We start from the raw sequence: 27,397 nt of genomic DNA on the forward strand, positions 1-27,397 counted from the left end.
CTAAGTTGTATGGCTGCGGAATTGGAGAAAAAGAGTGTAAAATTTGCTATAAAAAAAAAAGTTAGCACTTTAATGTTAGCGTGCTAGCATGCTAAAGTTAGCACGCTAACAGTTAACAAGGGTCACATTCCAAGTTATATGACTCGGAGGTGTATGACTGGGGAATTAGAGACAAAAGTGTAATATTAGCTGGAAAAGCTGCCACGCTAATGTTAGCATGCTAGCAGTTAACAAGTGTCACATACCAAGTTATATGACTCTAGGGTAAACGGTTGCAAAATTAGCAAAAAAAAAGCTAGCACTTTAATGTTAGCACGCTAACGTAAACATGCTAACAGTTAGCATGTTTCACATATCAAGTTAAATGACTAAGTTGAATGGCTGCGGAATTGGAGAAAAAAGTGTAACATTTGCTATAAAAAAAAAAGTTAGCACTTTAATGTTAGCGTGCTAGCATGCTAGAGTTAGCATGCTAACAGTTAACAAGGGTCACATTCCAAGTTATATGACTCGGAGGTGTATGACTGGGGAATTAGAGACTAAAGTGTAATATTAGCTGGAAAAGCTGCCACGCTAATGTTAGCATGCTAGCAGTTAACAAGTGTCACATACCAAGTTATATGACTCTAGGGTAAACGGTTGCAAAATTAGCTAAAAAACTAGCACGCTAACGTAAACATGCTAACAGTTAGCATGTTTCACATACCAAGTTAAATGACTAAGTTGTATGGCTGCGGAATTGGAGAAACAAAGTGTAAAATTTGCTAAAAAAATAAGTTTGCACTTTAATGTTAGCGTGCTAGCATGCTAAAGTTAGCACGCTAGCGGTTAACAAGGGTCACATTCCAAGTTATATGACTCGGAGGTGTATGACTGGGGAATTAGAGACAAAAGTGTAATATTAGCTGGAAAAGCTGCAATACTAATGTTAGCATGCTAGCAGTTAACAAGTGTCACATACCAAGTCATATGACTCTAGGGTAAACGGTTGCAAAATTAGCTAAAAAACTAGCACGCTAACGTAAACATGCTAACAATTAGCATGTTTAACATACCAAGTTAAATGACTAAGTTGTATGGCTGCGGATTTGGAGAAACAAAGTGTAAAATTTGCTAAAAAAAAAAGTTTGTAGTTTAATGTTAGCGTGCTAGCATGCTAAAGTTAGCACGCTAACAGTTAACAAGGGTCACATTCCAAGTTATATGACTCGGAGGTGTATGACTGGGGAATTAGAGACAAAAGTGTAATATTAGCTGGAAAAGCTGCAATGCTAATATTAGCATGCTAGCAGTTAACAAGTGTCACATACCAAGTTATATGACTCTAGGGTAAACGGTTGCAAAATTAGCAAAAAAAAACTAGCACTTTAATGTTAGCACGCTAACGTAAACATGCTAACAGTTTGCACTTTAATGTTAGCGTGCTAGCATGCTAAAGTTAGCACGCTAACAGTTAACAAGGGTCACATTCCAAGTTATATGACTCGGAGGTGTATGACTGGGGAATTAGAGACAAAAGTGTAATATTAGCTGGAAAAGCTGCCACGCTAATGTAAGCATGCTAGCAGTTAACAAGTGTCACATACCAAGTTATATGACTCTAGGGTAAACGGTTGCAAAATTAGCTAAAAAACTAGCACGCTAACGTAAACATGCTAACAGTTAGCATGTTTAACATACCAAGTTAAATGACTAAGTTGTATGGCTGCGGATTTGGAGAAACAAAGTGTAAAATTTGCTTTAAAAAAAAAGTTTGCACTTTAATGTTAGCGTGCTAGCATGCTAAAGTTAGCACGCTAACAGTTAACAAGGGTCACATTCCAAGTTATATGACTCGGAGGTGTATGACTGGGGAATTAGAGACAAAAGTGTAATATTAGCTGGAAAAGCTGCCACGCTAATGTAAGCATGCTAGCAGTTAACAAGTGTCACATACCAAGTTATATGACTCTAGGGTAAACGGTTGCAAAATTAGCTAAAAAACTAGCACGCTAACGTAAACATGCTAACAGTTAGCATGTTTAACATACCAAGTTAAATGACTAAGTTGTATGGCTGCGGATTTGGAGAAACAAAGTGTAAAATTTGCTTTAAAAAAAAAGTTTGCACTTTAATGTTAGCGTGCTAGCATGCTAAAGTTAGCACGCTAACAGTTAACAAGGGTCACATTCCAAGTTATATGACTCGGAGGTGTATGACTGGGGAATTAGAGACAAAAGTGTAATATTAGCTGGAAAAGCTGCCACGCTAATGTAAGCATGCTAGCAGTTAACAAGTGTCACATACCAAGTTATATGACTCTAGGGTAAACGGTTGCAAAATTAGCTAAAAAACTAGCACGCTAACGTAAACATGCTAACAGTTAGCATGTTTAACATACCAAGTTAAATGACTAAGTTGTATGGCTGCGGATTTGGAGAAACAAAGTGTTAAATTTGCTTAAAAAAAAAAGTTTGCACTTTAATGTTAGCGTGCTAGCATGCTAAAGTTAGCACGCTAACAGTTAACAAGGGTCACATTCCAAGTTATATGACTCGGAGGTGTACGACTGGGGAATTAGAGACCAAAGCGTAATATTAGCTGGAAAAGCTGCCACGCTAATGTTAGCATACTAGCATGCTAACGTTAAGAAGCTAGCACATGACTGGGTAAGAAGGAATACCAAAATGCGGTGTTTGTTTGTGTAGACATAGAAAGTACCAAAAAAGCTAGCACAAAACGTTAGCATACTAATATGATAGACGCTAGCAAAAAAAAGCTCGCTCGCCTCCTTCCGATGGCCATCCAGCCAAAACCAAACATTGGACGTAAAATTTTTATAGCCAGGGTTAAAGTAGACAAGTGTGTGAATAAAATGAGATGTTAAGCACCGAGCTACGTGAAAGTACGACTGAGCTACAAGAGGAGGTAATCGTGTCATTAAAAGGGTATGTACCCATTAAATTGGCCCTTTTTAAAATTGTTTTATTCCTGAATAGCGTCGCCATGGTAACACGAAATGTTCCCAACTTAAAGTACCCCCGTCGGCGCGAACGAGACTTTTCCGACGGTATAGCATATGTGGGGGTTCGTTGGCCGGTTGGTCTCGTATTAGACGTAAGAGAAACGTGCGGAACTATAACAATAAAAGTTGAAGTATGAGCAGTAATAATATGGGCTGCTTGCATTGCAGCAGGCCCATAATTAAGTTTAACGTGCCTTGCAGTACCCGGCAAGCCCACCATGATGATCAGCACCACCATCGGCAACACGGCGCTGATCCAGTGGCAGCCCCCCAAAGAGATGGTGGGGGAGCACGTGGGCTACCAGCTGCAGTACAAGAGAGCCGAGGAGGACGCCTTCACCGTCCGGGACTTCCGCAAGACCGACGACCACTTCACCGTCACCGGCCTCCACAAGGGGGCGACCTACGTCTTCAAGCTGTGCGCGAAAAACCGCGCCGGCAACGGCGAGGAGTACGCCAAGGAGGTCAGCACCCCCGAGGACGTCCCCGGCAGCTACCCTCTGAACCTGAGCGTGGTCGGCCTGACCGCCACCGCCACCCAGCTGGCCTGGGACCCGCCCCCTCTGGCGGACCGCAACGGGAGGATGGTCAAGTACGTGGTGGTGTACCGAGACATCAACAGCCAGAACAACAGCTCCAACGCCACCGCCGACACGCACATGACCGTCCAGGGCTTGCGGCCCGACACCACCTATGACATCAGAGTGCAGGCCTTCACCAGTAAAGGGGGCGGGCCCATCAGCCCCAGCATCCAGAGCCGGACCATGTCCACCTCCATGCCGGGTACGCTTACCTTCATTGTCTTTCTCCTCCCCACAAACCGCAGCTTCCTGTTTCAAAACACACCGCCGCCTGGAACGCCGCCACCCGGCAGCGTCTGATCCGAGCCAAGAGGCTTCGCGGGAAAAAGATTAAGTGCGGCAGCTTTTTGTGAGGCGCCAGAGCGGAGCGGGCGTGTATTACGGCCTGTCAGCGTGCCAGCTTTAGAAAAACACTTTAACGCTGCTAACTTTCGCTGCTTAGAACAGCACTTTTGTGAGCTCTACCTCTGTCAAACCTAGAACCAGGAAGCAGTGTTTTATTTTGAAAATTACTTTCAGTTAAACCCAAGGTGTGTATACTTCAGAGTATTCATACATGCAGCACATATTTGGCGTGAACCAATCCAATATAGGGCAACATATGCATGCTATGCTAACTTTTTTTGATCCCGGGCATGGTGTCCAAACTATGGTCTTCAATTTGGCCCACGAGATGTCATGGGTTTGATCAAGAATCTGGCCCCCGTTCACATTTTAATTTTAAACATCTGACAATTTATTTGCTGTTTATCTGCCGTAAATCAGGTCAATCACCATTAATTGTGCGTGGAAGTCACCAACGCACCGTATTTACTTGTATGGCCCAATCCAAACAACCTTCCCTAGTCATGGCGCAAAAAAAAAAATGCAACCATCACATGCACATAACACAACCTGCTCACTAAACTTTGTGGGTATTCTAAAATATGTTGAAGCACCATAAAACATTCTAATTTCGCTGCTTAGAACAGCACTTTTGTGAGGTCTACCTTTGTCAAACGTAGAACCAGGACACAAAACTGGTCCTAAATCAGTGTTTTATTTTGAAAAATACTTTCAATTAAAAACCAAGGTGTGTTTACTGCAGAGTATTCATACATGCAGCACATATTTAGCGTGAACCAATCCAATATAGGACAACATATGCATGCTATGCTAACTTTTTTCGATCCCGGGCAGGGTGTCCAAACTATGGTCTTCAATTTGGCCCACGAGATGTCATGAGTTTGATCAGGAATCTGGCCCCCGTTCTCATTTAATTTTAAACATCTGACAATTTATTTGCGGCTTATCTGCCGTAAATCAGGTCAATGACCATTAATTGTGCGTGGGCGTCACCAACGCACATCATTTACTTGTATAACCCAATCCAAACAACCTTCCCTAGTCATGGTGCAAGAAAAAAAAATGCAACCATCACACGCACATAACACAACCTGCTCACTAAACTTTGTGGGTATTCTAAAATATGTTGAAGCACATAAACAATTATAATTTTGCTGTTTAGAACAGCACTTTTGTGAGTTCTACCTTTGTCAAACGTAGAACCAGGACATACAACTGGTCTTAAATCAGTGTTTTATTTTGAAAAATACTTTCAATTAAAAACCAAGGTTTGTTCACTGCAGAGTATTCATACATGCAGCACATATTTGGCGTGAAGCAATCCAATATAGGGCAACATATGCATGCTATGCTAACTTTTTTGATCCCGGGCAGGGTGTCCAAACTATGGTCTTCAATTTGGCCCACGAGATGTCATGAGTTTGATCAGGAATCTGGCCCCCGTTCTCATTTAATTTTAAACATCTGATTGTGCGTTGAAGTCACCAACGCACAGCATTTACTTATATGACCAAATCCAAACAACCTTCCCTAGTCATGGCGCAAACAAAAATGCAACTAACACATGCACATAAGTTACAACCTGCTCACTAAACTTTGTGGGTATTCTAAAATATGTGAAGCCCCATAAAAAATTCTAATTTCAGTGCTTTAGAACGGCACTTTTGTGAGGTCTACCTTTGTCAAACGTAGAACCAGGACACACAACTGGTCCTAAATCAGTGTTTTATTTTGAAAAATACTGTCAATTAAATCCAAGGTTTGTTTACTGTCGAGCATTCATACATGCAGCACATATTTGGCATAAAGCAATCCAATATCGGGCAACATATGCATGCTATGCTAACTTTTTTGATCCCGGGCAGGGTGTCCAAACTATGGTCTTCAATTTGGCCCACGAGATGTCATGAGTTTGATCAGGAATCTGGCCCCCGTTCTCATTTAATTTTAAACATCCGACAATTTATTTGCGGCTTATCTGCCGTAAATCAGGTCAATCACCATTAATTGTGCGTGGAAGTCACCAACGCACATCATTCACTTATATGACCCAATCCAGACAACCTTCCCTAGTCATGGCGCAAAAAAAACAAAATACAACCTGCTCACTAAACTTTGTGGGTATTCTAAAATATGTTGAAGCACCATAAAAAAATCTAAATGACACCCATTTAAATCCATTACAATGCATGATGGGAAAAAGGTAAACACTATCCACACTCATCCATGTTTGGTGCATTTTAGCTGCTTGATATTTCTGAGTGTTCATCATTTTTGACAAATGGAGGAAGAATAATGACCCAGATGTTCCCTCAGTGTTCACCAAGGACTTTGGTGTAAAAGCGGTGATGAAAACCTCCGTCCTGCTGACCTGGGATGTTCCGGAAACCTTCGAGTCCGAGGTGCCCCTCAGGGTACGTTGACGGTGGCCGAGCGGAAAGAGCCAGGCGACGTCGGGTGTGGCGTTAACCGTGTCCTCCCCTGGCAGATCCTCTACAACCAGCAGAGCGTGGAGGTGCCGGGCCACCAGAAGAGGAAGCTGATCACGCAGCTGCAGCCCGACACGCATTACTCCTTCGTGCTCATGAGCCGCGGGAACAGCGCCGGCGGCCTCCAGCAGCAAGTCTCCATCCGGACCTCGCCGGACCTGCTCAAGACCAGGCCGACCGAGTACGAGCAGGACGCGGAGGAGGGCGGGAAAGTGAGCGTTCGGCTCCCGAAGGTGCCGCCTGGAACGCCTGTCAGGTCTGTGCTTCCTAGTTTGGACCCATTTCGAGTATTTTTTTTTCTACATTGTTCCTGAATATGAAGTATTTTTGAATGTGGTGTAGATGCTTCTACCTCGTGGTGGTCCCCTGTGACCCCCACTTCTCTGACGTGGGAGAATCCAGACGACATGGACCTTCATGAGGTGAGTGCATAGACCTAATATGTATACAGTATTACAAATAAAAAGGGTCCCTACTTTGCTAAAATTCAGCGTCCGAGCAGGGCGGGGGGGGTGGGGGGGTGGGGGGGGGGGGTCAGTCTCAATGCAGCGAACGCCTGGAGGAGTTTCTTCAGTAGGGTGAGTAGATACATTCCAAAACGTGTCTACTACGCTAATTGTCCGTTCCTGGCCTACAAATTGATTATAATTTCGCCTTGCAACGCGGAAAGTTTCTCCGAGATGTTGTCCAGTTTTGCGATTCAACTCAGAAATGTGCCTGCAGCTCTGCCCATCCTATCCGGGTACTTTGAACGGCTGCACCAGTCTTCCGGATTTGTCAATCCCATCAGCAGATGCCCTGTTGTCGTAGTTCCGAATAGGTAGATAACGTCGTAATTGTTGTTGTTGACTTTGGACTGACTAGCGGCTGCACGACACCAAGGCCGCGGAACAGAGACACGTGGCAGGCTTACACACACACATGCATCCACAAAAAAATATACGCCACACACACATACCCCACCCCAACCCATCCAACGCCCTTGACGCGAATCCCTTAGGGGTGATGGACAGCTGGGCAGCGCCTGAAGAGCTGCAGCCTGCCACCGTGGCCCCCACTCCCTCCCCTCTGTTGCAAGTCTGGAGATGTTTGTCGTAATATGTATATGTGCTTTGCTATGGAGGTTTTTTTCCCACTCCAGACTGGTCTAGATTGTATTTTTTTACTCATCCTCACCCAGCGTTGACCTTTTTCCCATCTTTTACGGGGGCGCCTTGTGGTGACCCATCAGCGTTCCTGTTCTGTGACCCTGTACACTGTTTGTTTGTCTCATCTTGAACGGGTTTGTGCTGAAAACAAAGTTTCGTTGTACTTGTGCAATGACGATAAAGACCTACCTACCTACCTACCTACCTAACCTAACCTAATTGCCAGGCCTACGACCCTCCACTTCTCCCACGCATCCATCGTGTTTCCAGCAGCAAACGTTCTAACAGGTTCCCCCCGAATCTGAGCTTCTCCTCGAGAAAATCCCGTCAATCGCGTAAAGAGACACGTTGATCCAGTCTATGTTTTAGATTTGGGGTACAATGTGTGAAGAGGCTCCAAAAGTCAAGACGAAGAAGATAAGTGAGAGGGAAGGGAAGCGTCCGGCTTGGTTAAGAGCCAGCACAAAATAAACTGCTAAGAGAACAGAAGTGCCACAATAATGGAAGGAAGACTGTCTTGTTCAAATGCTGTTGTGTGGACAAGTGTGACTGTTGTTGCTTTGCATGGAAGTCATGTGGAGCCTGCATCATTTGTGCCATGTTGGCAACAGGTGCATACACAGGCTAATTACTACATGTACCTACTGCCATCTAGTGGAGGAGCATGTCATTGTCTCTATAGATAGATAGATAGTACTTTATTGATTCCTTCAGGAGAGTTCCCTAAGGAAAATTTAAATTCCAGCAGCAGTGTACAAAATTGTAAAAAGTAAATTATGGGGGTATAAATGAAAACAAAATAGAAAAATATTACAATAGAATAAAAATGAAAAGCAACAATGAGAAAAAAAATATAACAGTAAAATAAGAATATAACATATATATATATATATATATATATATATATATATATATATATATATATATATATATATATATATATATATATATATATATATATATATATATCTATATATATAGATATAGATATAGATATATATCTATATATATAGATATAGATATATATATATATATATGTTGCTGTACAAACCAATATTTGGACTCATTCAAAGAAATTGAATTTTTACACAATGTGACGTGGCACATTGGCTGGTCCACCACTTCGTTTTGTATAGTCTGCTACATCATTTAATGTGGCCTGCCATGTCATTTAACGTGGTCCGTCACGTCATTTATTGTGGTCCGTCACATCATTTAATTGACCCGCCATATCACTCAATGTAGCCCGCCACGTAATTTATTGTGGTCCGTCACATCATTTAACGTGGTCCGCCACGTCATTTATTGTGGTCCGTCACATTTTTTAACGTGGTCCACCATGTCATTTAATGTGGCCCGCAATGTCATTTAATGTGGTCTGCCACATCATTCAATGTGGACATCCACATCATTTAATGTGGTCCCTCATATCATTTTAATGTCATTCAATGTGGTCCGTCACATCATTTATTGTTCCCCGCCACGGTCCGTCACGTCATTTAACGTGGCCCGCCACGTCATTTATTGTGGTCCGTCACATTTTTTAATGTGGTCCGCCATATCATTTATTGTGGTCCGTCACGTCATTTAATGTGGTCCTCCACGTCATTTATTGTGGTCCGTCACATTTTTTAATGTGGTCCACCAGGTCATTTATTGTGGCCCGCAATGTCATTTAATGTGGTCTGCTACGTCATTTATTGTGGCCCGCAATGTCATTTATTGTGGTCCGCCATATCATTTATTGTGGTCCGTCACATCATTTAATTGGCCCGCCATATCATTCAATGTGGCCCGCCACGTAATTTATTGTGGTCCGTCACATCATTTAATGTGGCCCGCCACGTCATTTATTGTGGTCCGTCACATCATTTAATGTGGCCCGCCACGTCATTTATTGTGGTCCGTCACGTCATTTATTGTGGCCCGCCACGTCATTTATTGTGGTCCGTCACATTTTTTAACGTGGTCCGCCATGTCATTTATTGTGGTCCGTCACGTCATTTAATGTGGCCCTCCACGTCATTTATTGTGGTCCGTCACGTCATTTAATGTGGCCCGCCACGTCATTTATTGTGGTCCGCCATGTCATTTATTGTGGTCCGTCACGTCATTTTATGTGGCCCGCAATGTCATTTATTGTGGTCCGTCACGTCATTTAAGGTGGCCCGCCACGTAATTTATTGTGGTCCGTCACATTTTTTAACGTGGTCCGCGATGTCATTTATTGTGGTCCGTCACGTCATTTAATGTGGTCCTCCACGTCATTTATTGTGGTCCGTCACATTTTTTAATGTGACGGACATGTCATTTATTGTGGCCCGCCATGTCATTTATGTGGACTGCTACGTCATTTATCATGGCCCGCAATGTCATTTAATGTGGCCCGCCACGTCATTTATTGTGGTCCGTCACATTTTTTAACGTGGTCCGCCATATCATTTATTGTGGTCCGTCACGTCATTTATTGTGGTCCTCCACGTCATTTATTGTGGTCCGTCACATTTTTTAATGTGGTCCGCCATGTCATTTATTGTGGTCTGCTACGTCATTTATTGTGGCCCGCAATGTCATTTAATGTGGTCTGCCATATCATTTATTGTGGTCCGTCACATCATTTAATGTGGCCCGCCACGTCATTTATTGTGATCCGTCACCTCATTTAATCTGGCCCGCCACGTCATTTATTGTGGTCCGTCACATTTTTTAACATGGTCCGCCATGTCATTTATTGTGGTCCGCCATGTCATTTATTGTGGCCCGCAATGTCATTTAATGTGGTCTGCCACAAAATTTATTGTAGTCCGTCACATCATTTAATTTCTGTCACATCATTTAAAGTGGCCCGCCACGTCATTTATTGTGATCCGTCACATCATTTAATGTCATTTATTGTGGTCTGTCACATTTTTTAACATGGTCCGCAATGTCATTTAACGTGATCTGCCACATCATTTAATGTGGACAGCCACATCATTTAATGTGGTCAGCCACTTAATTTTATTTGACCTGCCACGTCATTCAACGTGGCCTGCCACATCACTTAATTTGACCCACCACAACAATCAACATGGTCTGCCACATCATTTAAAGTGGCTTGCCATTTCATTCAATGTGGTACGCCAAATTCTTTATTGTGGTCCGCCACGACATTTAAAGTGGTCCGCCGCTACATTTGTTGTGGTCCGCCAAGTCATTTAACGTGGTTCGCCACAACATTTAATTTGGGCCACCACATAATTCAACATGGTCGGTTGGTCTCATCATTTAATGTGTGCCCTGCCACATCATTTAATGTGACCTGCCATGTCATTCAATGTGGTCTGCACATCCTTTAAAGTGGTCCACCACATCACTTAATGTGGCCCGCCAAGTCATTTAACGTAGATTCTAACATCATTTATTGTGGTCCGCCACTCCATTTAACGTGGTCCGCCATAACATTTAAACTGGCCTGCCACGCCATTCAATGTGATCTGCCGCATCATTTAAAGTGGCCCACCACAACATTTAATGTGGTCCACCACATCATGAGCAGCCATATTTGTGGCGTGGCCCTCAATACAAAAGGAGTTTGACAGAAAGAAATAGTGCTGACGTGACATTACCTGATAACATTTTTTAGCTGAAGCTTGAAATATAAATCATCCATTTTTTTTTCTCCATGTAATCTGTTAGCTCCTGGACGCGGAGGGCGGCGCTCGGAGGAAGAGGAGCCAAAGCGCCGACTTCCTGCAGCCTTACATCGCCGCCAAGCTGGACTCCCTGCCCGAGGTCTTCACGCTGGGCGACGAGCACAGATACCACGGCTACCGCAACAAGCCGTTGCCGGGGCAACAGCAGTACCGCTGCTTCGTCCTGGCCGAGCTGATGGACCTGGACTCGGTAAGTCCCGTCTGTAACCACACGGCGGGTTGAGTGCCTTGAACGTTAAATGGAGCGTCTAGATCAGGGGTGCCCGAGGCCATATTTGGCCCGCTGAGTCCAAAAATATTCATTTCTTTCCATCCATCCGTTTTCTTATGCTTATCCGAGGTCGGGTCGCGGGGGCAGCAGCCTAAGCAGAGAAGCCCAGACTTCCCTCTCCCCAGCCACTTGGTCCAGCTCTTCCCGGGGGATCCTGTGGCGTTCCCAGGCCAGCCGGGAGACATAGTCTTCCCAACGTGGCCTCCTGCCGGTCGGACGTGCCCTAAACACCTCCCTAGGGAGGCGTTCGGGTGGCATCCTGAGCAGATGCCCTAACAACCTCATCTGGCTTCTCTCCATTTGGAGGAGCAGCAGCTTTAGTTTGAGCTCCTCCCGGATGACAGAGCTTCTCACCCTATCTCTAAGGGAGAGACCCAAACTCATTTGGGCCGCTTGTACCCGTGATCTTGTCCTTTCGGTCATAACTAGAGATGTGGCCGATATATGCGTTAAAATGTAATATCGGAAATTATCGGTATCGGTTTTTTTATTATCGGTATCGTTTTTTGTTTTTTTTTAATTATTATATCAACATAAAAAACACAAGATACACTTACAATTAGTGCACCAACCCAAAAAACCTCCCTCCCCCATTCACACAAAAGGGTTGTTTCTTTCTGTTATTAATATTCTGCTTCCTACATTATATATCAATATATATCAATACAGTCTGCAAGGGATACAGTCCGTAAGCACACATGATTGTGCGTGCTGCTGCTCCACTAATAGTACTAACCTTTAACAGTTAATTTTACTCATTTTCATTCATTACTAGTTTCTATGTAACTGTTTTTATATTGTTGTACTTTCTTTTTTATTCAAGAATTTTTTTTAAATGTATTTATCTTATTTTACTAATTTTTTTAAAAAGTACCTTATCTTCACCATACCTGGTTGTCCAAATTAGGCATAATAATGTGTTAATTCCACGACTGCATATATTGGTTGATATCAGTATCGGTTGATATCGGTATCTGTAATTAAAGAGTTGGACAATATCGGAATATCAGATATTGGCAAAAAGCCATTATCGGACATCCCTAGTCATAACCCAAAGCTCATGACCATAGGTGAGGATGGGAACGTAGATCGACCGCTAAATTGAGAGCTTTGCCTTCCGGCTCAGCTCCTTCTTCACCACAACGGATCGATACAGCGTCCGCATTACTGAAGACGCCGCACCGATCCACCTGTCCATCTCATCATCCACTCTTCCCTCACTCGTGAACAAGACTCCCAGGTACTTTAACTCCTCCACTTGGGGCAAGATCTCCTCCCCAACCTGGACATGGCGCTCCAACCTTTCCCGGGTGAGAACCATGGACTCGGACTTGGAGGTGCTGATTCTCATCCCAGGAATTTCTTTCCAGCTCCCACAATAATTTCAGTTCACTGTTAGCAAGGGATGCGATGTCGTGTCCTACGTGACGGATGCCCATCGGAGGCCTTCGAGGTCCTGACTGGGGTGCGGCAAGGATGTCTGCTCTCGCCTTTCCTTTTCCTCCTCTGTATTGACTGGACCATGAACCAAACAACCAAAAACAGCAAAACCGGCATACTGTGGAGCCTTACCGAACAACTAGAGGACCTAGACTTTGCAGACGATCTAGCTCTCCTGGCTCACACTTACCAACAGATGCAGGACAAATCACAAAAACTACAAAGAACTGCTGCATTTCTTGGGCTTAAAGGCCTACTGAAAGCCACTACTAGCGACCACGCAGTCTGATAGTTTATATATCAATGATGAAATCTTAACATTGCAACACATGCCAATACGGCGGGTTAACTTATAAAGTGACATTTAAAATTTCCCGGGAAATATCCGGCTGAAACGTCACGGTATGATGACGTATGCGCGTGACGAAGTCAGAGTAACGGAAGTTATGGTACCTGTAGAATCCTATACAAAAAGCTCTGTTTTCATTTCATAATTCCACAGTTATCTGGACATCTTTTGCAATTTGTTTAATGAACAATGAAGGCTGCAAAGAAGACAGTTGTAGGTGGGATCGGTGTATTAGCAGCGGACTACAGCAACACAACCAGGAGGACTTTGTTGGAGCGCTAGCCGCCGACCTCACCTTGACTTCCTACGTCTCCGGGCCGCCAAACGCATCGGGTGAAGTCCTTCGTCCTTCTGCCGATCGCTGGAACGCAGGTGAGCACGGGTGTTGATGAGTAGATGAGGGCTGGCTGGCGTAGGTGGAGAGCTAATGTTTTTAGCATAGCTCTGTGAGGTCCCGTTGCTAAGTTGCTAAGTTAGCTTCAATGGCGTCGTTAGCACAGCATTGTTAACCTTCGCCAGCCTGGAAAGCATTAACCGTGTATTTACATGTCCACGGTTTAATAGTATTGTTGATTTTCTATCTATCCTTCCAGTCAGGGGTTTATTTTTTTGTTTCTATATGCAGTTAAAGCAAGATGCTATCACGTTAGCTCGTAGCTAAAGCATTTCGCCGATGTATTGTCGTGGAGATAAAAGGCACTGAATGTCTATTTCGCGTTCTCGACTCTCATTTTCAAGAGGATATAGTATCCCAGGTGGTTTAAAATACGAATCCGTGATCCACAATAGAAAAAGGAGAGAGTGTGGAATCCAATGAGCCAGCTTGTACCTAAGTTACGGTCAGAGCGAAAAAAGATACGTCCTGCACTGCCTCTCAAGTCGTTCACTGTAACGTTCCTCATCTACGAATCTTTCATCCTCGCTCAAATTAATGGGGTAATCGTCACTTTCTCGGTCCGAATCTCTCCCGCTCCATTGTAAACAACGGGGAATTGTGAGGAATACTAGCTCCTGTGACGTCACGCTACTTCCGCTACAGGCAAGGCTTTTTTTTATCAGCGAGCAAAAGTTGCGAACTTTATCGTCGATTTTCTCTACTAAATCCTTTCAGCAAAAATATGGCAATATCGCGAAATGATCAAGTATGACACATAGAATGGATCTGCTATTCCCGTTTAAATTTAAAAAAATCATTTCAGTAGGCCTTTAAGATCAATTCACAAAAAACAAATGTCATGCGTATCAATAACAAGAACAATACACCAATAACAATGGACCATAATCAATTAGAGGAGGTAGTCAGTTTTACATACTTGGGGAGCATAATCAGTGTAGATGGAGGAGCAGATGAAGATGTCAAATCCAGAATAGGGAAAGCAAGAACATCATTCAACTTACTAAACAAAATATGGAGAGCAAAAAACATTTCTCTCAATACCAAATTGAAAATATTTAACTCAAATGTCATATCCATCCTGCTGTACGGATCAGAAACATGGAAAACCACCAATAGCATGCTCAATAAACTACAGACATTCGTAAACCGTTGCCTCCGTCGGGTCCTAGGAGTCTACTGGCCAGACACCATCACCAATGCCAACCTGTGGGAACTCACCAAACAAGAACCAGTGGAACTGCAAATCAGGAGAAGGAAGTGGAGCTGGATAGGCCACACACTCAGAAAACCAAATCAATCAATCACCAAGCAGGCACTAACATGGAACCCACAGGGAAAAAGAAACAGAGGGAGACCAAGAACAACCTGGAGAAGAAGCACGGAACAGGAGATGAGGGCTGAGGGGCTGTCATGGCAACAACTCCACCGAAGGGCACAAGACCGGAATGGATGGAAGGCTTTCGTCGGCGGCCTATGTTCCTCAGGGAATACTAAGGCCTAAGTAAGTAAGTACTGTTAGCAGAGAAAAAAAACTGAACGACTGGTTTTGCGCACCGATTAGCAAATGGGCCGTGAAAAACTTTTAATTGGTCTCTAAGGTGGGAATGGTTCTCTTTTTTTGCACAATATTCTCATGCTGTCGTTGAGATATTGTGAAGCAGCTGAAGTTTGTGTCGGACTTGATGAAGCTCCACGTTAGTCTGCTCTGTATGCGTGCTGCGCGTCACCAGGCTCTTCAATAAGTCATCGACGGACAGCCGGAGGAGAGTTGAGGCGGCGTGGACGGCCTTTTAATGCTATCAGGGCTGCGTGATCGCTCTTCTCATGTCTTTGCTTGTTTTTCCTTCCTGAAGTGAGCAGCAGAGTGACTTCTTTGACGGCGGAACATTTCTCGGGTCGGACCTTTTCGCGATGACGTGCAGGTGCCGCAGATGCGACACGGCTCGGAGTTTGTGCCGCCTCCTTCAACAAAACGTGAACAAAGGCTCATTAAGGACGGTGCGGCGCGGCCATCGTGACCCCCGTCACGTTCCCGGGTGGAGCTCTCACTGGCGGCCGCGAAGGAAACAATAAAAGCTTGAAGCAGCGCACTAAAACGAGATGACAAAATAGGAAGAAAGACGAAGGTCACATGACCGATGGACTGTGTTCTTCCCCTCAGTAGTCCTTCAATCTTCATTCTTTGTCGTAGCAAGTCCGATAATGGCTTTTTTGCCGATATCCGATCTTCCGATATTGTCCAACTCTTAATTACCGATACCGATATATACAGTCGTGGAATTAACACATTATTATGCCTAATTTGGACAACCAGGTATGGTGAAGATAAGGTCCTTTTTAAAAAAAATAATTAAAATAAGATAAATAAATTAAAAACATTTTCTTGAATAAAAAAGAAAGTACAACAATATGAAAACAGTTACATAGAAAATAGTAATTAATGAAAATGAGTAAAATGAAGTGTTAAAGGTTAGTGCTATTAGTGGAGCAGCAGCACGCACAATCATGTGTGCTTACGGACTGTATCCCTTGCAGACTGTATTGATATATAATGTAGGAAGCAGAATATTAATAACAGAAAGAAACAACCCTTTTGTGTGAATGAGTGTGAATGGGGGAGGGAGGTTTTTTGGGTTGGTGCACTAATTGTAAGTGTATCTTGTGTTTTTTATGTTGATTTAATTAAAAAAAAACAAAAAACGATACCGATAAAAATAAAAAAACGATACCGATAATTTCCGATATTACATTTTAAAGCATTCATCGGCTAGTAGTAGTAGCAAGACATTATTACAGTGGCTAGTCCATTTACGAATAGGGATGTCCGATAATAGCTTTTTGCCGATATTCCGATATTGTCCAACTCTTTAATTACAGATACCGATATCAACCGATACCGATATCAACCGATAAATGCAGTCGTGAAATTAACACATTATTATGCCTAATTTGGACAACCAGGTATGGTGAAGATAAGGTCCTTTTTAAAAGAAATAATTAAAATAAGATAAATAAATTAAAAAGATATTCTTGAATAAAAAAGAAAGTAAAACAATATAAAAACAGTTACATAGAAACTAGTAATTAATGAAAATGAGTCAAATTAACTGTTAAAGGTTAGTACTATTAGTGGAGCAGCAGCACGCACAATCATGTGTGCTTACGGACTGTATCCCTTGCAGACTGTATTGATATATATTGATATATAATGTAGGAAGCAGAATATTAATAACAGAAAGAAACAACCCTTTTGTGTGAATGAGTGTAAATGGGGGGAGGGAGGTTTTTGGGGTTGGTGCACTAATTGTAAGTGTATCTTGGGTTTTTTATGTTGATTTAATTAAAAAAAAAAAAAAAAACACAAAAAAACCGATACAGAGTTAAAAAAAAAAACGATACCGATAATTTCCGATATTACATTTTAAAGCATTTATCGGCTAGTAGTAGTAGCAAGACATTATTACAGTGGCTAGTCCATTTACACTTGAACAAGTTCTTAAAGTGAAGCAAATTTCTCTATAAGAAACAACGTAAATATGAATAATTGGTTGCAGCCTCGACAAAAGTCCATATTTTAGTGAAGGTTTGTACACTGAACTTGGGTTGTCCCGATACCAATATTTTGTTACCGGTACACAAAGTAGCCTTCGAAAGCCACTGAATGTTGTGCTTTGTTTACGGTTGTTTGCATTAAACTGAGTAAGGGGGCCGGTCCAACAGACCTTCTACCGGTTCTGGACCCACTGGTGGGCTTCAGCAGTGCTGGGTCATAGTCCTGGACCCACCCAGTGTCGTTAGCACGAGCAACTAGCCGGTTAAATAGCTAACAAAAGTGTCTGAGTGTTGTGCCTTGTTTGCGGTTAAACCGAGCCATGGGGGCTGTTCCAACAGATGTTTCATTGATTCTGGACCCTCTGGTCGGCTTCAGCAGTGCTGGGACATCGCTGAGACATAGTTCTGAACCCACACGGGGTAGCTGCTCGTTCTAACGACCCTGGGTGGGTCTGGGACTAAGTGGCTTCACGAAGTAGCCATTGAAAGCTACCGAATGTTATGCTTTGTTTACATTTGTTTGCATTAAACTGAGCTAAAGGGGCTGGTCCAACAGACCTTCTACCTGTTCTGGACCCACTGGTGGGCTTCAGCAGTGCTGGGTCATAGTCCTGGACCCACCCAGGGTCGTTAGAACGACCAACTAGCCGGCTAAATAGCTAACGAAAGCGTCCGAGTGTTGTGCCTTGTTTGCGGTTAAACCGAGCCATGGGGGCTGTTCCAACAGATGTTTCATCAATTCTGGACCCTCTGGTCGGCTTCAGCAGTGCTGGGACATCACTGGGACATAGTTCCGAACCCACACAGGGTAGCTGCTTGTTCTAACGACCTTGGGTGGGTCTGGGACTAAGTGGCTACACAAAGTAGCCATCGAAAGCGGCCGAATGTTGTGCTTTGTTTACGGTTTTTTGCATTAAACCAAGCCAAGGAGGCTGGTCCAACAGACCTTCTACCGGTTCTGGACCCACTTGTCGGCTTCAGCAGTGCTGGGACATAGTCCTGGACCCACCCAGGGTTATGAGAACGAGTAACTAGCCGGCTAAATAGCCAACGAAAGCGTCCGAGTGTTGTGCCTTGTTTACGGTTAAACCGAGCCATGGGGGCTGGTCCAACAGACGTTTCATCGGTTCTGGACCCTCTGGTCGGCTTCAGCAGTGCTGGGACATTGCTGGGACATAGTTCCGAACCCACACGGGGTAGCTGCTTGTTCTAACGACCCTGGGTGGGTCTGGGACTAAGTGGCTACACAAAGTAGCCATCGAAAGCGGCCGAATGTTGTGCTTTGTTTACGTTTGTTTGCATTAAACCGAGCTAAGGGGGCTGGTCCAACATATCTTCTAACGGTTCTGGACCCTCTGGTTGGCTTTAACAGTGCTGGGACATAGTCCTGGACCCACCCAGGGTCGTTAGAACGAGCAACTAGCCGACTAAATAATCAACAAAAGCGTCCGAGTGTTGTGCCTTGTTTACGGTTAAACCGAGCCATGGGGGCTGGTCCAACAGACGTTTCATCAGTTCTGGACCCTCTGGTCGGCTTCAGCAGTGCTGGGACATTGCTGGGACATAGTTCGAACCCACACGGGGTAGCTGCTTGTTCTAACGACCCTGGGTGGGTCTGGGACTAAGTGGCTACACAAAGTAGCCATCGAAAGCGACCGAATGTTGTGCTTTGTTTACATTTGTTTGCATTAAACCGAGCTAAGAGGGCTGGTCCAACAGATCTTCTAACGGTTCTGGACCCTCTGGTTGGCTTTAACAGTGCTGGGACATTGTCCTGGACCCACCCAGGGTCGTTAGAACGAGCAACTAGCCGGCTAAATAGCCAACGAAAGCGTCAGAGTGCCTTGTTTACGGTTAAACCGAGCCATGGGGGCTGGTCCAACAGACGTTTCATCAGTTCTGGACCCTCTGGTCGGCTTCAGCAGTGCTGGGACATAGTTCCGAACCCACACGGGGTAGCTGCTTGTTCTAACGATCCTGGGTGGGTCTGGGACTAAATGGCTACACAAAGTAGCCATCGAAAGCGGCCGAATGTTGTGCTTTGTTTAAGTTTTTTTGCATTCAACCGAGCCAAGGGGGCTGGTCCAACAGACCTTCTACCGGTTCTGGACCCACTAGTCGGCTTCAGCAGTGCTGGGACATAGTTCCGAACCCACACAGAGTAGCTGCTTGTTCTAACGACCCTGGGTGGGTCCGGAACTATGCGTCTATACAAAGTAGCCACCAAAATCTGCTGAATGTTGTGCTTTGTTTACGGTTGTTGGCATTAAACCGAGCCAAAGGGGCTGGTTCTAGATCCAATGAAGTCCAAAACGAATGAACCTTGTCGTACTTCCCGTGTGCTAATTGAGTGTTTGTTTGCAGCAGAGGACGTTCGCAGCCAGCCCCTTCTCTGAGCCCATCCTGGTGAAGCTCCACAGCGGCATGGCGAGACACTCCGAGGACCCGGAGATGCTGTGGGTGATGGGTCCTGTGCTGGCCGTCATCCTCATCATCATCATCGTCATCGCTATTCTCCTCTTCAAAAGGTCAGTGTGGCAGACGTAGACTAAAAGTAGACTTTTTGAACAACAGCACTGAACACATGAGTGAGGATGCTAGCTTTCTTAGCGTTAGCCGCATGATGAGCTTTGACAGGCTGTGTTTGTTTATGGCTCGGAGGCAACGTGCCTTCATTGTGGTCATCCTGAAAACAGACAGATCCCAACCGGATTTTTTTTCTACATGACGCCATCTCGGACGAGGCCGACATATGGGCAGAGAGGCCCTGTGGCCTCTTCCCCTTCTTCCAGGCCAACAGTTGGCTCGGGCTCCGTGCACAGGGGGTCCGAACATCTGGAGCGCTGGGAGCGGGTCCATATGGACCCCGTTCTGCTTTGCTGTCTTTTGTCATCCCTTCTGGTCCTCTCGCTCGCTAACCATACAAGCCAGTCTTCACGTCAGCTAGGAACGAGCTAGCTTTAACACACGGTCTTGCTTGGACTCTCTCCGTTTCAAGTCCTCAAGCTTTGGTCAAAGTCTCAGGTTCGTAGGATCAACTTCAGGCTAAGCTTGGAAACATGAAGATTTGGTCTCTTAAGTCAAGTCTGAATTTAGTCTTAAGTTTTCACTATCAATCCAAGTCTCTAATTCCTGATTTTCAAGCTCCAGTCCAACTCTATTCTCAACAACTAAGATCAACTCTTAGCCACATCTAAAGTCCTTAGTTTTTAAGTAAGCTGCAATACGTACAGAATAGTTCTGCTGGGATCCTGACGAGAGTGCGGATTTATGACCATACCACACCAACTTTCAAATCCCTTCACTGGCTTCCTGTTCCACTTAGGATTGAATTTAAAGTCCCCCTACTAACCCACCAGTGCCTCCATGGAAATGCCCCCCTCTACCTCAAAGAACTACTCACCCCCAAATCCTCCACACGACACCTCCGCTCCGGACAAGCTAACCTCAGAGGACAAAGCTACGAACAATGGGAGACCGGGCTTTCTGCTCCGTCACTCCCAGTCTGTGGAACGCTCTCCCTGACCACCTGAGGGCACCACAGACTGTGGATGCTTTTAAAAAAAGGCTTAAAAACCCTTCTTTTTAAAAAAAAAGCCTTTTTTTAGATATATGCATGCTATTTTGGCTGTTCTAGTTTTTGTTTTTATTTATATATTTTTTTATTATCTTTTTATTTTATTTTATTTTTTATTTTTTAATACACTGTAGCACTTTGAGGTTGTTTACTCAATGTAAAGTGCTTTTTACAAATAAAATCTATTATTATTATTAGGGATGTCCGATAATGGCTTTTTGCCGGTATTCCGATATTGTCCAACTCTTTAATTACCGATACCGATATCAACCGATACCGATATCAACCGATATATGCAGTCGTGGAATTAACACATTATTATGCCTAATTTGGACAACCATGTATGGTGAAGATAAGGTACTTTTTAAAAAAATAAATAAAATAAGATAACTAAATTAAAAACATTTTCTTGAATAAAAAAGAAAGTAAAAGTTACATAGAAACTATTAATTAATGAAAATGAGTCAAATTAACTGTTAAAGGTTAGTACTATTAGTGGAGCAGCAGCACGCACAATCATGTGTGCTTACGGACTGTATCCCTTGCAGACTGTATTGATATATATTGATATATAATGTAGGAAGCAGAATATTGATAACAGAAAGAAATGGGGGGAGGGAGGTTTTTTGGGTTGGTGTACTTATTGTAAGTGTATCTTGTGTTTTTTATGTTGATTTAAAAAAAACAAAAAAACAAAAAAAACGATACAGATAATAAAAAAAACGATACCGATAATTTCCGATATTACATTTTAACGCATTTATCGGCCGATAATATCGGCAGGCCGATATTATCGGACATCCCTAATTATTATTATTATTATTAAGTACGGTGGTACATCGGGATACGAGATGTTTCTCGGTTGATTGTTTTGCTTTAGGTAACAAACAAAAACTATAAGGCGCAATGTCGATTTTTGAGAAAATGAAAGGATTTTAAGTGCCCCTTATAGTCCAAAAAATATGGTAGTCAAACAAAATTGCCTTTCTTAGATTTCTTTGAGAAGCTCGAGCATCTCAAAAGGCAGAAGTCACATTGATAGCAAAGTATGTAAGGAGTAGAGATGTCCGATAATGGCTTTTTTGCCAATATCCGATATTCCGATACTGTCCAACCCTTAATTGCCGATTCCGATATCAACCGATACCGATATATACAGTCGTGGAATGAACACATTATTATGCCTAATTTTGTTGTGATGCCCCGCTGGATGCATTAAACAATGTAACAAGGTTTTCCAAAATAAATCAACTCAAGTTATGTAAAAAAAAATGCCAACATGGCGCTGCCATATTTATTATTGAAGTCACAAAGTGCATTATTTTATTTAACATGCCTCAAAACAGCAGCTTGGAATTTGGGACATGCATGAGGAGGTTGAGGTGGGTTGGGGGGGTTGATGTGGGGGGTAAGGGGTAGCGGGGGGTGTATATTGTAGCGTCCCGGAAGAGTTAGTGCCGCAAGGGGTTCTGGGTATTTGTTCTGTTGTGTTTATGTTGTGTTACGGTGCGGATGTTCTCCCGAGATGTGTTTGTCATTCTTGTTTGGTGTGATATTTGTAACAGTGTTAAAGTTGTTTATACGGTCACCCTCAGTGTGACCTGTATGGCTGTTGACCAAGTATGTATTGCATTCACTTGTGTGTGTGAAAAGCCGTAGATATTATGTGATTGGGCCGGCACGCAAAGGCAGTGTCTTTAAGGTTTATTGGCGCTCTGTACTTCTCCCTACGGCCGTGTACACAGCGGCGTTTTAAAAAGTCATACATTTTACTTTTTGAAACCGATACCGATAATTTCCGATATTACATTTTAAAGCATTTATCGGCCGATAATATCGGCAGTCCGATATTATCGGACATCCCTCGTAAGGAGTGATCAATAGGAGGATAGTCGGGTTATTCTTTATACACTGAATACAGTGAGGGAGGGAGTAGGCTCAGTTTAGAGGGGGGTGAGAGCGTGAGACGCAACTCAGTGGAAAGTGGGAACAATGGTGCAATGTTAAATGAACAAGAAGAAGAGATATGTGGTGCCAAGAGTTGTCCATTTCTATCTGCATTCATCTCAGATGTCTTACGTTAGATGTGAATGTAGTCAGGTGGTTACTTTAATAAGCAGATATCTCACACAGTAAAAACATACAAACTTTACTTGTAAACTTCTCTCTCTTTCTTGTCTCTGCTTTCTGTGGATGCAGCAAACAAGAAAGGTGAGTTACTCCTCCTCATTTTCTCCCATCTGCAGTGATTCATACACCTTTTTCTTCTTTCTGCTGACACATCCTTCTCTGGCACTTTACGCTTTCTGTTTACAGTCAATCATTTGTCCAAGCCCCTTTTTACTCGCTCCTTTGCGTTTTTCCACACTGACCTCAAATGATCCGGTGAAAAAGACTGTTTGAACGTATCCTTCCTTCTGCCTCCGCCTCCAGGAAACGTACGTCTCCGTCGGCGAAAGACGAGCACCTGGTGGGGGTGAAGGACTCGCTGCTGGCCCACTCGGCAGACCCCGTGGAGATGAGGAGGCTCAACTATCAGACGCAAGGCAAGAACACGCTGATGGACACTTGACATGTAACGTGTAGGACAGCGGTGTCCAAAGTGCCAGCACCTCTCTTTAAAATACAACTATTTCATTGTCAGTATGATTTATTAGTAGATATACACATTTTCAGCTAGCACCTTTCTTTAATTTGCTTTCTGCGTGGTCTAAAAATACAACTATTTTATTATCAATGTGATTTATTAGTAGATATACACATTTTCAGCTAGCACCTTTCTTTAATTTGCTTTCTGCGTGGTCTAAAAATACAACTATTTTATTATCAAAATTATTTAATAGTAGATATACACATTTTCAGCTAGCACCTCTCTTTAATTTGCTTTCTGCGTGTTGTAAAAATACAACTATTTCATTATCAATATTATTTAATAGTAGATATACACATTTTCAGCTAGCACCTCTCTTTAATTTGCTTTCTGCGTGTTGTAAAAATACAACTATTTCATTATCAATATGATTTATTAGTAGATATACACATTTTCAGCTAGCACCTTTCTTTAATTTGCTTTCTGCGTGGTCTAAAAATACAACTATTTTATTATCAATATTATTTATTAGTAGATATACACATTTTCAGCTAGCACCTTTCTTTAATTTGCTTTCTGCATGTTGTAAAAATACAACTATTTCATTATCAATATGATTTATTATTTCTTAGTAGATATACACATTTTCGGCCAGTGGCGCTCATTAAAGAATGCCAAAAGGCAGTAAAAAAAATACTAGGGTATACAGTGTAAAGACATAAAATAGGCTTCAGTTTGTTCTTGTTTTTCCTTTAACTCAGACTTTTCCACTTTGGGCCGTTTATTGAGGGATTAAAAAGTGCCTCTTTGCTTCTGTTTTTTGTTTTTGAACAGTTAAGTGTGTTGTAAGAAACAACTTTCTATTAAATGTGTCGAATTAAACACTTTCCATACGGCTGATTCACACCTGCTCAGGTGCTCCCCTGCCCTTTTCCAGATTTCTTCTCAAAATAACATTTTCGGCCTGTTTTTTAGCAAAATACCAATTGGTAAACAGCAGGGGTGCACAAAAAAATAGATTCATGTCTGAATCGTGATTCTTACTCAACCTAATTCCAAAAATCTATAAAAAAAAAACCATGTATATTTTTATTTTTTTTAGGCCATCTTCTAAGGCACAGGTGTCAAAGTCAAGGCCCGGGAGCCACATCTGGCCCCCGACATCATTTTATCTGGCACGTAAACACCTGGAAAGGATATGTGTCAATAAAGTACTTCATATTTTCTCACTAAATGTAAATTATTTTTTTCATTTTGACAGCAAAAATACATGTACTGCTTGGACATGCATACATTTTAAACTTTAAATAGAATCCAATATTGCAACAAATATTACAGTATATTATCATACTTTCCAAACTACCCATCATATTAACAAAAAAGACAATAAATTGTACGTTGTTCTTTACAGCATGTTACTGTAAATTGAAAAAAACGACATCTCTTTTTTGCGTTAAAATTCTGTATTACTGTAAATGGAAAGACGGTACATTTGTTTTTACGGTAGAAAAACTGGCAGCTAAGTTGCCAGAATAAAAAAAATAACTTGTACTGTTTTTCCATGAACAATATAATGTAGTAAAAACCAATGTCAATTTAACACAAAAATTCTGGTAACTAAGCTGCCAGCTTTTTCCCTAAAACCCCCCAAAAAACAGTGGTAGTGTTTTTCCATTTATTGTAAAAAACAACAACAAAAAAACACAATATTTTACAGTAAAATGTTGTAAATGTAAAGTTTTCACTGTAAAATGGACAGTCTACTTAAAACAATTTATATAATTAATAATAAAATGAAATTCATACATTATTCACTATTACAAGCGGCCCTCTGATGGCAGCCATAACTGCCATGTGGCCCTCAATGAAAACCAGTTTGACATCCCTGTTGTAGATAATGTCATTAAATCAGATCAATGACCCTTGAAAGTACTTTAAAATAATAGCACAGCATTTACTTATATGACACAATTCAAACAACCTTCCCTAGTCATGGTGAGAAAAAAAAAAGAAAAGAAAAAAAGAAACTAACATAAGGGTCAACACACATAACACACAGGCTTTTCTAACATGTAATCTTTTTTTTTTTTTTAAGTTTAATTATAATTATTATACCCAAAATACATTGCGAGAATCTGTGGCTGTGAGGTGTGAATGTAGCCGATGCTTGAGCACTTTCATTTTTACCCGTACCTTCTGCTACTTGTGGCCCATTCATATTCTTTCTTTTCTTTCTTTCTTTTAGTTTATTTGGAACATGAACACATTTACATCATAATGCATCACACAATTTCATATCATTTCATTTACATCATGCCCGAAAAGGAGTAGGAAGAAGCAAAGCTTATTTAATCCTACCCCTTTCCCACTTCAAAGCGTTTACAATTATATAAAATCATTTACTGACCTTTTTATATAATAAAATAACATCTATGAATTAGTATATACAACAGTTTGTAATATGTAATTAATTAATTCAGTCATTATTAACATACTGAGATGAAGAATATTTTCAATAAGGTTGGAAGTTTTTCTCATAATTCTTCTTCTTTGTACTTTGTAAGCACTATTAATTTAAACAACCTCTTAAACTGGATCATGTCAGTACAATTTTTAACTTCTTTACTTAATCCATTCCATCATTTAATTCCACATACTGTTATGTTAAAAGTTTTAAGTGTTGTACGTGCATATAAATGTTTTAAATTATTTTTTCCTCTAAGGTTATATTTCTCCTCTTTAGTTGAGAAGAAATGTTGTACATTCTTTGGTAGCAGGTTATAGATTGCTTTGTACATCATTTTAGCTGTTTTGCAATTTTACCAAATCACCAAACTTTAATATTTTTGACTTAATAAATAAAGGGTTTGTATGTTCTCTATATCCAACATTATGTATTATTCTAACTGATCTTTTTTGTAACATGGTTAACGAATGTAGCGCACATTTGTAGTTATTTCCCCATATTTCTGCACAATAACTCAGATATGGTAACACTAGTGAGCAGTAGAGAATATGAAGTCATTTTTGGCCCAGGACGTGTTTTGTTTTATTCATTATTGAAATGTTTTTTGCCACCTTATGTTGTATGTTTGGTTCAAATAACTATAACATATAGAACATGCTATACGTTTACCAAACAATCTGTCAGTCCTAATCGCTAAATCCCATGAAATCTTCTTCCTCTGTGTCGCTTCTAAATAATATTATTTGATATTTTACGCTAATGTGTTAATAATTTCACAAATAAATCGCTCCAGAGTATAAGTCGCACCTCCGTCCAAACTATGAAAAAAACTGTGATTTATAATCCGAAAAATACGGTATTCCAAAAATATTTGTCATTAAAATAAAGATAAATACTATACTTAAATATCTGCTTGACTTATGATTTCCAAAAAAAAATCAATCAAATTGTAGACTGTAAAATTGACAATAGATTTTATGGTTGAATTCCGTTTTTTACCGTATAATCAACTTTGGTACTGTTTTTTTGCATATACAGTAAGATACTAAAATATTAAAAAAACAAACACAAAAAACATTAAAACAACAAGATTTTATGATTTTTAAAAAAAACAGTGGTATTGTTTGTCCATTCCATTCCATTTATACCATTTTTTTATATGCTGTTAAAAAAAATGCTTTTACTGTAACATTCTGGTGACTGAGCTGCCAGTTTTTAAAGTATCATTTAAATATGTTTTTGCAGCTTATGTAAAAAAATATATTGTTAATATATTATATATACCGTATTTTTCGGATTATATATCGCTCCGGAGTATAAATCGCACCGGGCGAAAATGCATAATAAAGAAGGAAAAAAACATATATAAGTCGCACTGGAGTATAAGTCGCATTTTTGGGGGAAATGTATTTGGTAAAAGCCAACAGCAAGAATAGACATTTGAAAGGCAATTTAAAATGTCTAAAGAATAGTGAACAACAGGCTGAATAAG

General features: G+C 41.7%; 1 protein-coding gene across 1 annotated transcript in view; it reads left to right on the forward strand.

Moving 5' to 3' along the window:
* ptprfa (protein tyrosine phosphatase receptor type Fa) overlaps window positions 1-27,397 on the forward strand; it is a 195,216-nt gene that overhangs the window by 119,889 nt on the left and 47,930 nt on the right. The window contains 8 exon segments of the mRNA XM_062038655.1: window positions 3,206-3,787; window positions 6,247-6,344; window positions 6,419-6,675; window positions 6,762-6,783; window positions 6,785-6,841; window positions 11,246-11,452; window positions 19,636-19,799; window positions 23,282-23,394. Of these exon segments, the coding sequence (XP_061894639.1) occupies window positions 3,206-3,787; window positions 6,247-6,344; window positions 6,419-6,675; window positions 6,762-6,783; window positions 6,785-6,841; window positions 11,246-11,452; window positions 19,636-19,799; window positions 23,282-23,394 (1,500 nt within the window).

This window comes from Entelurus aequoreus, linkage group LG27, assembly GCF_033978785.1.
Source record: "Entelurus aequoreus isolate RoL-2023_Sb linkage group LG27, RoL_Eaeq_v1.1, whole genome shotgun sequence".
In the NCBI taxonomy this organism is placed as follows: domain Eukaryota; kingdom Metazoa; phylum Chordata; class Actinopteri; order Syngnathiformes; family Syngnathidae; genus Entelurus; species Entelurus aequoreus.